Source organism: Sturnira hondurensis, unplaced genomic scaffold (genome assembly GCF_014824575.4).
Source record: "Sturnira hondurensis isolate 20B ecotype Veracruz unplaced genomic scaffold, ASM1482457v3 Scaffold0002638, whole genome shotgun sequence".
In the NCBI taxonomy this organism is placed as follows: domain Eukaryota; kingdom Metazoa; phylum Chordata; class Mammalia; order Chiroptera; family Phyllostomidae; genus Sturnira; species Sturnira hondurensis.
Genome location: NW_028075269.1, coordinates 9,042,893 through 9,058,163, shown reverse-complemented (window position 1 = coordinate 9,058,163; position 15,271 = coordinate 9,042,893). Strand labels below are relative to the sequence as shown.

The 15,271-nt window shown below is 36.1% G+C and overlaps 1 protein-coding gene across 1 annotated transcript in view; it reads right to left on the bottom strand.

Annotated features, from left to right (window-relative positions):
* ELP4 (elongator acetyltransferase complex subunit 4) overlaps window positions 1–15,271 on the bottom strand; it is a 204,774-nt gene that overhangs the window by 156,402 nt on the left and 33,101 nt on the right. Inside the window, exon 4 of the mRNA XM_037040441.1 lies at window positions 1,197–1,328. Within this exon, the coding sequence (XP_036896336.1) occupies window positions 1,197–1,328 (132 nt within the window). The remainder of the gene's footprint in view (window positions 1–1,196; window positions 1,329–15,271) is intronic.

Genomic DNA, 15,271 nt, shown 5'->3' with positions numbered 1-15,271 from the left:
ACTAACAAAATAAAAACAGATTCACAAATACAGAGAATGAACTGATAGCTGTCAAAGGGAGGGTGTTTAGGGGCTGGGTAAATAGAAGGGATTAAACAAAAACAAACAAAATAACTCATGGTATTACCAGAGGGGGAGGGGGCTGGCAGAAGGTAATAGATGGTATGGGGGGATAAATAGTGATGGAAGGAAACTTGACTTGTGGTGGTGAGCACATAATACAATATACAGATAATTATAGGGAACCTGTCTGCGTGATATGGCAAATGTAGCTCAGCCCCTGATTTGGAAAACCATGGGGAGCGAGGTGGGCACACAGGAAGCCAAACCCATGGATTGGTTTTCCCATGGGGAATCAGGCCTGCATTGTACCTAGGCTGCTATGAGGTTTCCTTCTCCTAAAACTCCCTCACCCTGAATTGAAGCAGCAAATGCTTACTGCATATCTCTAAAGTAACTTCCTAAAATCTGTGCTAAACCTCCCAAGTATGGAGTGTAACTAGTTCAACCACTTTTCCCTTTGCATTTGCAAATATCCTTCTTCTTTGATGTATTTAGCAACATCCTCTCCTTTGTTATTTGTAAAAGGTAATCACCTACAGAGAACCTGTGCATAGTAAATGAGGACCATCCTTGATGCAATGTACCCAGAAAAGCGATAGAAGCCTGTCCAGGCAGGGGTCAGGGCCCTCTCTCTCACTCAGAGAGCAGCCATGCTGTCCCTTTTTCTCCACAGGACTCTGTAGTCCGTGTAAATTTGTTCATCACAGCCACAACACATAGACCCCGTGGGCCAGAGTCCCCACATCAGATACTGTATCATGTATACACTCGAAACCTGTATAATTTTATTAACAAATGTAATCTCAATAAATTCAATAAAAAATAAAAAGAAAAAATATGGCTTTGTTAGTTCACTTATTCTGGTTTGCAACCTTAGAATAAAGTATTCTATATGGCAACAATGGGAAAAATGAAATAATCTATTTTGGTCTTAAAATAACCCCAATTTGCCATAATTTTATTTTTAAGAAATACGTCATCTTGAATAAATATGCTATAGATATCTAGTTATTTAAATAAACAAATACACATTGTATTGCCACTTAAAAGATAACAGATACACAACAAGAGATTCCATAAAATGAAAACAAATGCATTTGAAAATTTTAGAAATAGCTTGTATGTTGACTTGCCTCCATCTTGGGTAATAGCTGATAACGCCAAGCTATTTTCATCTTAATGTTAGAGTCTGGTGCTTTATGATCACCCACATCTTCATCAAATTCTTTTTTACAGCTATCATCAAGTAACGGTGCAGGAAGTTCCTACGAAAACAGAATGATACATTACTGAGCATGTGTGGTAAAAACTATAATTTTCTTAAATAATATTAGCAATACTAAAATATTTCAATGGAGTAGAAATTGTTGCCTTAAAATTGGTTTAAGTGCAGTTATAACAAAAAGAAATCTAAAACAAGAGAAAAGGAGTAAATAGAATTTAAATTAAAAATTCAATTTTTTATACTAACCAAAATCAACTGCTATTGCAACCAGAAGCTGTGCTTGCTTACATTTTAAACGTATACACTTAAAGTAGAGTCTCAAATCAGCACTTACATATTACATGCAATTATTATTATGTTTGCCACAAGGTAAAAAAAAAAGGGTGTGCGCAATCGGTTTATAATTCTAAACTGAATTAAAAAACTCATTCACTGAAAAACAGATGAAGAAATAGCTAAGAATAAAGACACTTATTTTGCCCAGAGCAAACATCAGTTTCGTACCTGCAAGCTTCTGCCTCTTCTCTAAACAATAAAAAGCAAAATTTAAAATCTCTGATTAAATGAAGAAATGATGAATTCTGACTTTACCTTTTTTGGTGGGAAGCTAACCTACTAAGTGACTACAAAAAACATATAGAAGACTTTTTTACTTTTAGTGAAAATGTACTATAGAAATAATGCAAAGAAAAAGGTGTGTGTTTCCTGGAGAAGGAAAGCTCATGGAATAATCGCATCTTCTATTTGCCAGAATCATAAAGAAAATGTGGGGCACTAGCTTAATAACATAATCTTGTACTATATCATTAATAGTCTAAATTTCAACCTTCGCTTTTCAGGATCAAATTTATTTATACTTAGAATCAAGTCAACTAATCAGCTAGAAAATATACTAAGCATCATATATTTTAGTCACCTCCTGAAAGACCTCCAAATAGATTCGAACTTTAATTTGTGCCAGTATTAGAACTAGTTCTATCATTTAAGCTATGAATCCATCATTCCTAACTATAGCATATATATCTTACAAAATATAAAGTAACTTCTTTTTTCCAATGGAAGTCAATATTTGTGAGGTGTATAGTACAATGCAGCATAGTGGTTATGAGTTTGAATTTAAGAACAAGACTGTTTAGGACCAAATCTTGACTTTATATACCAGCTTTATCTGTGGTTATGTTAAACACCTACTGGACTTGTCTATGTTTCCATTTATCACTTGAGCAGTGAAGAACAATGTATTTACTTCACTGGATTGTTGTAAGGAATAAATAAAGATATAAAATATAGAGAATGGTGCATGCTGCATATTAAGCACTCAATAAATGTTTGATTATAAGAATTCAGTAAAATAACTGTCTTAACCATTACTCAGGACCACACATTTGGACTGTCAATACCAGATGATAGTACAAATATTTGGGTTAACATGGCTTCTCAATCTCAGGGACACTCAATAATAATGTAGTTCTGACAAAGGTATAGCATTAAAAAAATAAAAAAGGCCACGCTCTCTCATAATAATCATTAACATTAAGTAAACAACATTCAAGGCACACGAAGTCTGTCCAGACGGTATCCAGCCACATGATATGAAAAATGGAGACATTTATTGAAGAAGATACAAGATACCAGAAACACTGTACATATAGGATAATGATGTACATAGGATAATGATGACTTGGTCCCCTTCAAAGTAGGTACCTTGGGACCTCACATAGTTCTCCCAATCACCATCAATTGCCCCATTGTATTTTCCTGAACCTCATGAACTATCTGAAATCTCTTTTCTTTCAAAGGTGACTTTAGTTTTGGGAAAAGCCAGAAGTCACAGGGCACCAAATCTGGGCTATCAGGGGCTGAGTCACCTGGGTGAATTGATGTTTGGCCAAAAACCTCTGAACGAGACGTGAGGCATGAGCAGATGTGTTGTGATAAAGCTGTCAATCACCAGCTGCCCATAGCTGTAGCCTTCTGAATCATCTGAATAGTGTCCGCAGAGTAATGTTCAAGCTTAATGCAAAATTTGACGCAGACTCATGGCTCTACTCGCTTAGTCATATTGGATGTGATGGCCACACAGCATACACGTTCACTCAATGGTGTCTATCACCCCCACTGACTAGTACAGTGAAGTCATCATTGTTCATACATGCACATTCCAGTCCATTCTCCTTGGCTGCCAGGTTACACGAATGTCGCACAAACCATTCTCGTTATATTAACAATGGCTGCACTTTTTCTGGACAGATCTTGTACACATACCATATTTTTTGGACTATAAGATGCACCCTCCCCAAATTTGGGAGGAAAATGGGGGTATGTCTTATAGTCCAAATGTAGCTTACCTGGCTCACTGTCAGGGGAGGGGTGGTGGCCTATGTTATTTATATTATTAAACATTTTAGCATATTTTTTGTTTCAAAAATTTTTTACTATTTTCCTTTAAAACCTAGGTATGTCTTCAGGTCCCATGCATCTTAGAGTCCTAAGAATAGATATATAGATAGATAGACATAGATAGATGTATTACACAAAACCTTTCTATAAAAGCAGTGTATGACAAAATGCTATTAGTAATTTTGAACTTTAGCTCCGGCTGGTGTGGCTTAGGGGATTGAGTATCGGTTTGTGAACCAAAGGGTCACCAGTTTGATTCCCTGTCAGGGCAGGTGCCTGGGTTGTGGGCCAGGTCCCCAGTGGGGGTGCGTGAGAGACAACTAATCGATGTATTTCTCATATGCCGAAGTTTCTTTCCCTCTCTTTCTAAAAATAAATAAATAAAATCTTTTTTAAAGTTAGTAAAAATTTTTGTACTTTAATTTCTAAAAGAAAACAACAAAGTAAAATGGAAAGAATGGTTGAACTGATCGTTTATTTCAATAAATATTATTTCTTAACATATTCTCCCCTAAATTGAGAAATGGGATTACAAAGCCCATTAAGATGTTGGAGTCACCATGCTCCTTTTCACACGTTTCAGTTTTCAACAAAATCAGGACCTCTCTCCTTTCCGCCTATAAAAAAAATGAGGAAATTGACACTTAAAATGCCTTCTCACACCTCCCCTGCCCCAAGTTTAGTAGTTTCCCTATTATTTCTATGTTGTCAAGGTTTACACCATTCACATTCTAGTCTGCACCCAAGGCTTTCGCTGAATGAGCTCCTCAATGGTCCTTTCACTGCTGTCCCACTGTTCTTGAGTTCTCTTCATTGATAGCTGCACTTATTTAACAGCATTAGGAAGGTACTAGGCATAGAGCAGTGAGCAAAATGAAGTCCTTGCTTTCATGGAGTTACATCCCAGAAGAACAGTAATATGAACTTGAAGGGAAAACAGGAAAGGAACACAGAGTAATGGAAGGCAGTGTTACTTTAAAGAGGGTAGTCCATGAAGCTCTCCTTGTGGAAATAAATGAGATATATTTTTACTTGACTAATATTTTGGTCATAATATTTTAATTTGCTTAGAAGTTGGTAGATATTTCTGTACTGTCTTTGGACAAAAAAATGGTGCTGTGGGGAAGTCTGAAGGATTCTACCCTTGTAGGTCCGCTTTTCCTGCCTGAACACTTGAACGATTTCTCCTTCATCTTTGCAGTTCAGTAGCTTAAAGGACTAAATTTATGTGTGTATTGTATTCTCTCCCCCCTGTAAACTAGATGCCCCCTTAATGGAAGATTCTTAATTTGAAGTAAAATATTTTCATGTCTCAGGTTTAACATTATTTTTCCATTCCACAATGAAATAGAAGATACCTTTGTAAAGGCACATTTACAAAACATCACACAGTAAACAATCACAATGTTAGATGAATAAGTACGTTTTCCCATCTTCTAGACCAGCACTGACCAAGAGAATTTTCTGTGATGTTGGAAATGTTCTATACTTGTGCTGTCCAATACCGTAGTTCCTAACTACTCAATTTAAATACAAATTTTTCCACATTGCAGTTATATTATCACTTGTTTTAATCTCTTTTCTCTAACTGTGACTATCACAAGCCTGTTCCTTGTTGCTACTATATTGGGTAATAATATTTAAGTCAACTTTTATTTTTAAGTCTACAATTATCCTTTTTATCTACTTCCCATGTTATCTATTTTCAATATTATTTTATTGAGCTCATGTTCTAATTCATTAAACATTTCCATAAATTTCTTATGGAGGAATTGCCTTCTGTTTTTGGATTAAGTTTTCTTCCAGATGGAGTTTTTCCTCTAGCTACAGTTTGAGAGGTGAGTATTTTTATTTCTACCCATTTTCCTGTACATTCATGTTATGAGACTTAGGCAAAGTTAGATGCCGTCTTTTCTTTTTCAGAATAACGAGGCTCTTAATCTTCTTATGAGATTTCTTTAAATGCCAATTTTCTGTGTTCAGTGAGTATCTTATTCCCATTTGGGATGTGGCTTACCATTAGGGTTTAAATTATACACCCAATTCAGTGTTGTTTTTGGAAATATTTGCTTTAGTTTGAGACTATCAGTCTTATTTATTTCTTAAGATTATGCTAATTCATTGTTTTTTCTAGGTATGAGAGTAAAGTTAGGAACTGAACGAAATGAAGACCTGTTTGTCCATGGACTTTAGAAATTTATGGCATTAGGTTGGACCCTGATTTTTCTTGTTCTGTTCAGAACACTTGATTTTTTGGAGTATTTTAAATTATTTTTTTGTTTGATAATGTAGGAAAGCATATAATCCATATTTAGTACTCTCATATCTTAACCCTAAATCTCCATATACAGTAATTCTTGGTAATATTTAGGAAAAATTTAGATAGAGAGGGATAATAGAGAAATAAATACCCATAGCTGTGCTATAAAAGAACAAATGAAAAACAAGTAAGATATTATAAAAAGTAAAATTCAATGAACTTATATCCAGGTTGCCAATTCTATCTATTTTCACGTGTAGCTGTCTACAGTTTTTTTTTACCCCAAAAGATATTAGATATCAAGTAAAACATTCATGATCTGAATTAGCTTTGTTAATTTCAGTAATAAAAACACATCAGCATTATTTACACAATCACTGGTTTAGAATTATGCTACACGTGACTACTGAAATTTAAGTGTCCCATGCAGTAGCCACATTTAAAGTGCTCCACATGTGGCTAATGGCTATTCTCTAGGGCAATGCAGGTGGTGAACATTTTCAACATTACAGAAAATGCTATCCATCAAGTGTTGGTCTAGGAACATTTTTAAAATTTATGTCATTATTCATCTTGCAATTTAAATAGTTTATTCTGAGGTTTTATAATCATCAAGATACTCTTTTTACTTCTACCAACTGGGGTTTTGAAGAAGCATCACAACTTAACTGTTTAAAGTTAAAATCAGGAGATTATTTTATTTCTCAATACCTAAAAACAATATACGCCTCCCTGTCTGTCCCCCTCTCCCCACAACTCATACACAATTCTTCACGCAACAGATCATGGATCGCCTTTTTTGCTAGGCACTGTTTTCTGTGTATCTCATCTTTAAGTCTATTAATTTTCATTGATTCCTTCAACTGTTTAATACATACCTTTTATAATATGATTTCTTACAAGCTGATTCAAATCTTTTATGAAAAAAGGTAAACAAGAAATAAATATCTTTAAAAACAATTTTCTAGTGGTTATCTGTAAGACTTATATACATGTCAAAACCCAACACAATATTTTTTCACTATAACTTTTTAACTTATAAAAACAGTACCCAACTATCCTTATAAAAAATCAATATATATTGAATAGCTATTGACCTAAAAAGTGGTCAGTGTTCAGTATAAAAAATTATAAGATACAGAAATACCCAAAAGAGAAAACAATGAGCAATTAACCTACCACACAGAAATAATAACTTTGACCATATTTGAGTACTTCCCTCCAGTCTTTCATATTTTTTTATAAAATGTATTTCACCTATTTGCATATTATAACATAAATTATCTATATTCTAAAATTATGATATTGTGAACATTTCCACATTTGATTATTTTTCTTTTCTTTTTTTTTTTTAGATTTTATTTATTTATTTATTTATCTCTAGAGGGGAAGGAGAGAGGGTGAGAAACATCAATGTATGGTTGCCTTTTGTGTGTCCCCTGCTGGGAGTTGGCCTGCAGGGAACCCGCCTGCAACCCAGGCATGTGCCCTGACTGGGAATCGAACCTCAATCCTCTGGTTCGCAGGCCCGCGCTCAATCCACTGAGCTACACCAGCCAGGGCTCACATTTGATTATTTTTCAACATACAATTTTTAATGGCTGCATGTTATATTATATAGCTTAACTAATATTCACTTTATCACTTCCCACTGTTGAACCTTTAGTTGTCTGCTGCCCAAGGATAATACAGAAAACATTTTTTATAACATACTCTTTCATCTCAAATTATTTTTTCTGAGGTACATAAATACCAAAAAATAGTACAGAAAAATATAATAACCCAGGTTCTAACACTTGGCTTTAAAAAGTCTCAACATCTGACACATTGCAGGAAGGAGGGAGTAATACTCCTCTGTGAAACAGAAAAAATACGGTTGAAAATGTTTAGAAGGAACAGTAAGAACCACTGCCCCCCCCCCCCAACCCCATGAATCCTCAGAGCCAGGATACTACTCCTTCCCTGCTGTGCAAGAGAAATGAAGAGTTCAAATCAGACAAACTCTGGAAGCAGGAGCACTGCAGAGGGCAGGGTGAGACATCATGCTGAAAACAGGGTAACTCACTGACATCTTCAGACAGAGAGGCAAGACAACTTCCTTTGCCTCAAGCACACAGACGCAGTTGCTCTCACTGCTAGGCTCCCAGAGGCCAGAAGCCATCCTTAAGCGGAACAGGCAGGAGACTGGGAGATTAGAGGATTCCTCCCTGGGGAAGTTGACAAAGTTAAGAGAGAAGACCTTCAGAGAGACACTTCTAGCTAAGTGTGCACTGAGTCTACCAGAGCACAAGTTTTATGTTCAAATACACAACACTTCAAATGGCTTTCTAGTTCCTCACTCGTTAGCATCCAAGGGCAGCCAAGAATGACCAGATACTTGAGAAAAGCACCCAATATGGAATTCAAAGACCAAGATAAACAAGCAGGGAACAATAACAACACCAAAAACAGCTAAAAGCTTAAAAAATAAAAAGCATTCTCTATATTATGATATCATGAATAAAAAATAAAATATTTCAATAAGAGGAAACAATTGGAAAAATGTGAGTTTCTGGTAATTAAAGTGTAAGAGCAGACTTAAAAAAAATTTTGACCAGAAGCACTAGAAGATCAAGTTGGTATAATGAAAAAAATCACAGTAGCTAACTGCTTCGAAGTGCTTTCCAACTGCCAGGCACCATTCTAAGCTCTATATATGATTTAAAAAACTAATACTTAAAACAATCTTAGGAAGTAAGCACTATTATTAAACCCATGTCATAGATGAAGACATGTAGTACAAAGATTAATTAACTTGACGAAGGTCTGTCTTGCTCTATCCAGGTTCTTCACTATGGTGCTGTACTGCCCCTTAAAAAGACAGAGAATGATGGAGAAAAGAAGACAGAGAATTAGTCCGGAAGGTTAGCACCATAAAAGGATTTCTAGACAGAGAAACAGAGATAACAGAGGAAAACAGCAAAGAAATTATCTAAGAGAAATTTCCAGAAATGAAGAATAGGAGACTTTAGATTCACAATCCTACTGAGTACTGAAACTGGAAATGAAAATAGACACACACCAAAGCATGTGATTCTGACATTACAGAATAAGGGAGAACCCAGAAAGTACTGTATCTGAAGAGCTTCTGGGGCTTGGGTAGAACTTATTGGGGAGTGTGAATGCCATCAAACTTTGTAAGAGCAACACTGGGACTTTTCAGAGAAAAAGTGACTTCCAGATTAGTATTCTGTATTTAACCAAATGACTGTTAAATTTGAGGGCAGAACTAAGACATTTTCAGACACTGAAAGTTGAAAAATCTCTGCGATCTCACACTGACCTGTATCTGCATTCACACTCAAGTTATTAGAGGTGTGTTTTACCAGGAGCTTGGTCAGGGCAGCCTGTGAAGGGAAGGCCCCAGTAACACCTGTGTAGGCTACCTCCAGAACAGGCAGTCCATTTGGACTAGGGGGATGGAGATTTTAGGGACATGATGCTTAACCACATTATGTCACCTACAAGCCAGAGAGAGTCCTCGCCAGGAAGTGAATTGGCTGGCACCACAGTCTTGGACTTCCTAGCCTCCAGAAATGTGAGAAAATAAATTCATTTTTTTCTTTTTAATTTTATTGTATTTTTTCCTGTTTAACTCCCTTAAACTTCCCTCCACCTGGTCAGTGGTATTTTGTTATGCAGCACAAGCTGACACTTTGGTACCAAAAAGAGTGTGAGTGGGTAGGGTACTGCTAACAAATACTTGAAATATGAAATTGGCTTTGGAATTGGATAATTCTAGAGGATGGAAGAGTTTTGAGATGCAAGCTAGAAATACAGAACTTAAGGGCAATTCTGGTGATGTCTCAGATGGAAATGGGGAACATATTGTTAAGGAATGGAGGAAAGGCAATCCTTGTCATGAAGCGGCAAAGAATTTGGCTTGCCTGTGTTCTAGTGTTTTGTGGATGGTACTACTTGGGAGTGATGAAAATGGATTTTTAGCTGAGGAGATTTCTAAGCAAATTTTTGAAGGAGTGGCTTGGTTGCTCATAACTGCATACAGTAAACTGCAAAAAGAGAGAAATGAATTAAAGAAGGAACCAGAATTTGAATTGGAAAAATCTCAGCCCATTCACATTCAAAAAATTTAAAAAAAAAAAGAAAGAAAACAACTTGTTTTGAAGAGAACACTAGGGTATGGCTGAATGACCATTTGGTAAAGAGATTTGGTAAAGAAATTATGGCTTCATCAGCCATATCGGCAGAATCCAGGAATAAAGAAGGAATTATACTCGTAGGAAGCTGCCAGTTTGAACTAAAGGGAACAGATAAGGTAGGATGGAATTAAGCTGCTGAACTTCTTGGGTTTTACAGGATTTGCCATTGAACTACGTGGCTTCAAACATAAGCTATTTGACAAGAAAAGGGAATCACGAGCTCAGATATGCTGAGACCATCAGAGCTGCCACTCCCAGGACAGGTCCAAAGTACACAGGCCTGGGAGGCCAGGCTGCCTCTGCCTCATTTTCAAAGGTTGGAAATGCAACTCAGGATAGTCATGTGGGAGGTGCCCTGCCTCGCCATGTGGGGGTGACGTTGCCACCTCAGTGGGCCTAGAAGGCAGAACATTGAATGAAGGAGTTTATTCATGAACCATAAGACCTAATGCAATTTGCTTTGCTAAAGTTTGGACTTGCTTGGAATCCATCACCCCTTCCTTCTGCTTTTTCCCATTTAGAATGAGAATGTCTATCCCATGCCTGTCCCACCACGTATTTGGAAGCACATAACTTGTCTGATTTCACAGGTTCACTGCTGGAAAGAAATTTTGCCTCAGGTCAGATCATACCTCAAACTTCATCCACACCTGATTTAGGTTATATTTAGATGAGACTTCAGATTTTAGAGCTGATGATGGAGTAAATTAAGACTTTGGGGGCCAGTAAGATGAAATGGATGCATTTTGCATGCAAGGCGTGAGTTTGGTGGTGGAGGGACACAAAGAGTATAGGACATAGTTTCTGGCACATAGTAGGCATTCAATAAATGTTTGCTGGAGAAAGAAATGATGGCTAGCAAATCTCTATTTCCAATCATTTCCCAAATTCTGGGCCTAGATTTTTAACCACCTTTTGGATAGTCTACCTGAATGTTCAACTGCCTGTCAAACTCAAAGTCTACTAAATCAGATAGTCCTCTTTCACTCTTCTTTCTCCTTTTCTCTCTCCTTTTCCCTCCTCCTTACTTTCTTTCTCTACAATTATCTTCTCTCATGTGAAACTAGTTAGGGCCTCTTCTGCTCCTGGCAGGATGTACCCATAGCATTCTCAGTTACCTCATTAAGTAGCTCACAAAAAATCTGACTACCCTTTGAACTTTATTCCATACTATTGCCTTACAAAGTGGACAGTACGTGCTTATTCAAGATGCAATGGTATTTCTACCTTCACATCTTTATTACTGTTGTTGTCTTAGCTTAAAATAGTAACTTGTACATTTGGATATTCAATAGGTATTTACTTGATTGAAATAAAAAGTGTAATTTATCTTATGAAGGATTACAACCTAATTCATTACAAACAAAAATTCCATTGAAATAACTGTAACTAGAACAAAGGAAATGAGTTCATAACAATACAGATAGAAGACAAGAGTAGACCATAGGAATCTTAAGAGAGCAGTAGAGACGATCAAGAATAAAAACAGGGGAAAAAAGCTATTTGGGGAAAAAAAAAACAATTCTAGCAAATTCTCACATAAACTGTCAAGTTGAATCTAAAACTTATATGAAAATGTAAAAACCCATAATAATCAAAACAAATTTGTAAAAGAAAAAAGTTAGAGGACTTAAATACCTGATTCTAAGACATTATTAAAGTAGAACAAAGAAGTCCATCTACAATACACAGAGACATATGATTCAATGGAGCACAAAAGAAAGTTGAGAAAGACACCAATATATTCATTTAATAGATTTTCAACACTGGTGCCAACCAACTCAATAGGAAACAGAAAGAAGAAAACCTTAGTGGCTTTGGAGCACTCCGTGGGTCAGCTATGGCCTATGGGTCAAATCCAACCAGACACCTGTTTTTGCCAATAAAGTTTTATTGGAACACAATCATGCCCATTCGTGTAGGAAGTGTCTATGGCTGCTTTAGTGATGCAATAGCAGAACTGAGTAGTTGTAACAGAGACCATAGAGCCTGCAAACACAAAAATATTTACTGTCTAGCCCTTTAAAGCAAGTTAGCTGATGCCTCAGTTATTTAATGCAATATTTGTTGTAATAGAACACACTGTGTTGTCATATTCTGGTTTTCTGAAAGAATATTAGATTTTTCCCCCTTTGGAATGTTGCCCTTACAGTTCCCATATATTGGGTAATAAGGATCAGAAATAAATAAAAATAAAAATCAGGCTTCATAAATTCTATACAAAAGATAGGCTAGAAAGTATAACATTTCTCTACTTATTTTAATCAAGTAAATCAGGTTAAAAATATAACATGAATAAAGAAAGTGGTGCTACTTTCAGACAAAAAGAACTGTTTATTCTACTTAAAAAAGCATATGAAAGTAAATCATTACAAACTTCCAATACCAAAATATACCCCAGTACTTAAGAATATTTATCTTTTCATAAGAAACATTTATCCTCATCTATAAGATACTGTATATATATATTTTTCCCTTTTCAATTCAAGCCATTCTGTGCTTACTGCTATATTATTTTGTGGTCTTTGTTTTGGCAGATGCACAAGCAAAATCTGATTCCAACAGTTTGACCCTTCTCACTTTTTATGTTCTCCAGGGCATAATAAAACCCAAGATACAATCCCTCAGCAGTTAATGAAGCTTAACCTCCCACCCTCTTAATTACCTATGCATTACAACTGTGGGCATCATACTCCTCTCTAAGCTATTTTACAATTCAGCAGAAGTACTACTGAGCTATTATGTAGCAGCATAATCCATGCAGCATGAGAAATCCTTCTTAAAAATAAAATCTTTTGATCCTTCCAGGTTTTGGTAACTGTATAATTAATACTACTTAAGCATTATTCATGTATCAGTAAGTATATTACTGTGTTGATTTTGAGGGGTTTTTTTTGTGGGGGGACATTTATACTCTGAAAGAGAAATAAATCCAGAGATCCTGATTATCTTAATGTGAATACAAAGTATGCCAAATATTCAGCCTGAGTATCTGTATATTAAAAGTATGCCCTTCAGCCCTGGCTGGTGTGGCTCAGTGGTTTGAGCACTGGCCTATGATTCAAAGGGTCGCTGGTGGATTCCCGGGTCTAGGGCACATGCCTGGGTTGAGAGCCAGGCCCCCAGTGGGGGGTGTGTGAGAGGCAACTGCACATGGATGTTTCTCTACCTCTCCTCTCTTCCTCCCCCAGCCAAAAAATAAATAAATAAAACCTAAAAAAAGAAGTATGCCCTCCACACTATCTTTGGTTCAATATTTAAAAGTAGTGGGAGGAGCCCTGGCTGGGCAGCTCAGTTGGTTAGAGCTTTGCCCTGATACTCCAAGGTTGCAGGGTTTGATCCCTGGTCAGGGCATATGGAAGAAACCACCAATGAATGCACAAATAAGTAGAATGACAAATCAATGTTTCTCTTTCTCTCTCATCCTCTCTCTCTCAAATCAATAAATTTTAAACAATTTTAAAAATAAATGGTGGTATATGGGGAGATAGGTGACTCCTTTTGTTAAAAGCATTCAGAAATGTAGATGGCACAGAGTGTATGATAAATCTGGGGGTGTAGGTGATGTTACATAAAAATGTTTATAAAACTCATAGATTTTAAGATTAGTAATCTGTGAATTAACTTATTTCCATCTGCATTTCAAACTAAATTCAGTACATAGTAGGTAACATCTTAGTGTAATTTCAGATATTTTTTTCTGGAACATAAAGTTGGCAAAATTACTGGTATTAGAAGAAAGGCTGAAATCACTATTAAAATATTATTTTAACTAAACTTTCAAGTCAAGCCACTGACAAAAATAATGCTTTTACTTCTGGAGCTATACCAATTACATGTGTCTGAAAATAAAAAACGAAACCCTTGAACCTTTCACATTTCCCTTTAACACCTGAATCAGAAATGTGTCGCCCTGGCTGGTGTTGCTCAGTGGATTGAGCGCAGGCCTGAGAACCACATGATCACGGTTCAATTCCCAGTCAGGGCACAAGCCTGCGTTGCAGGCCAGTTCCCAGCAGGGGACTCACGAGAGGCAACCATACACTGATGTTTCTCTCCTTCTCTCTTTTCCTTCCCCTCTAAAGATAAATAAATAAAATCTTTAAAAAAAAGTTTGTCATGGTCTCTAAAAAAAATGTGTCGAGAAGAGTGGAAAATCTCTCAGTCTTCTTGACTTAGAAAGAAGAGGGAAGATAAGGACAGGAAATGGTCATCTGTACTAAAAGAATTCAGAAATAAGGCTAAAGGGTTGCACTAAGTAAAAAAAAACTGTAAGTAAAAAAGTCTTCAATTAAATGCAAATCATAATCTAATTATGTTAAAATACTACATTCTAAGCCATCATATTTTTAAGGGCACCAGTCACAGAAGGATCTCAAAGCAAGTTAGAAGTGTAATTAATCTCCAAGTCCCACTGCAGTGGGTAGTGAGATGGGGAAAATGAGGTACATGCGAATTTAAATTCCTTATTTAGGTCCTAGCAATACGCCCGCTAACCTCGTAAGGAGCTCTCCAAGTCTTGGCCGAAGCAGCCACTTGCTTTCCAGACTGCTTATGGATGGCACCGACTTGAAAGGAGTTAAAGGGAGATGCAGTGGGTGTCTTGGCATTGTGACATTATTAGCGTCCACAGTTTCTTTCTCAGAGAGCTAAAAAATTCAAAACTGTCAAGCTGTTAAGAACAAGTGTCTATGAGGTTCATATTAATTTTATCAACTTTCCTCAATGTATCAACTCAGATATAGACTTTATCTGTTTTAGGTGTCAAAATATAAAAGTTGTATTATATATTCCTTCAAAACATTCTTTTTACTTCAAAACAAATTTCTTAGAAAGAAAGCTTAAAATAAGAAATTCCACATGCTCCCTTACAGAGATAAAACGATTCACTATTGGTATCATAGTTCTAGCCATAAAAACCGGAGATTTCCTTTCTGGGTTCCTTTACAAAGTCAAGTCATTCTGTTAAATGCTGCTGATGTCTAATCTGGCTCTGACAATAAAATTCATACTCAAAGAGGTAATATAAATTAAAATGAAGACATCTACTAACTAGGTAATCACCACTGTTAAAAACAGTATGTATATATGTATTATATATATATATTGTACATATATGTATAT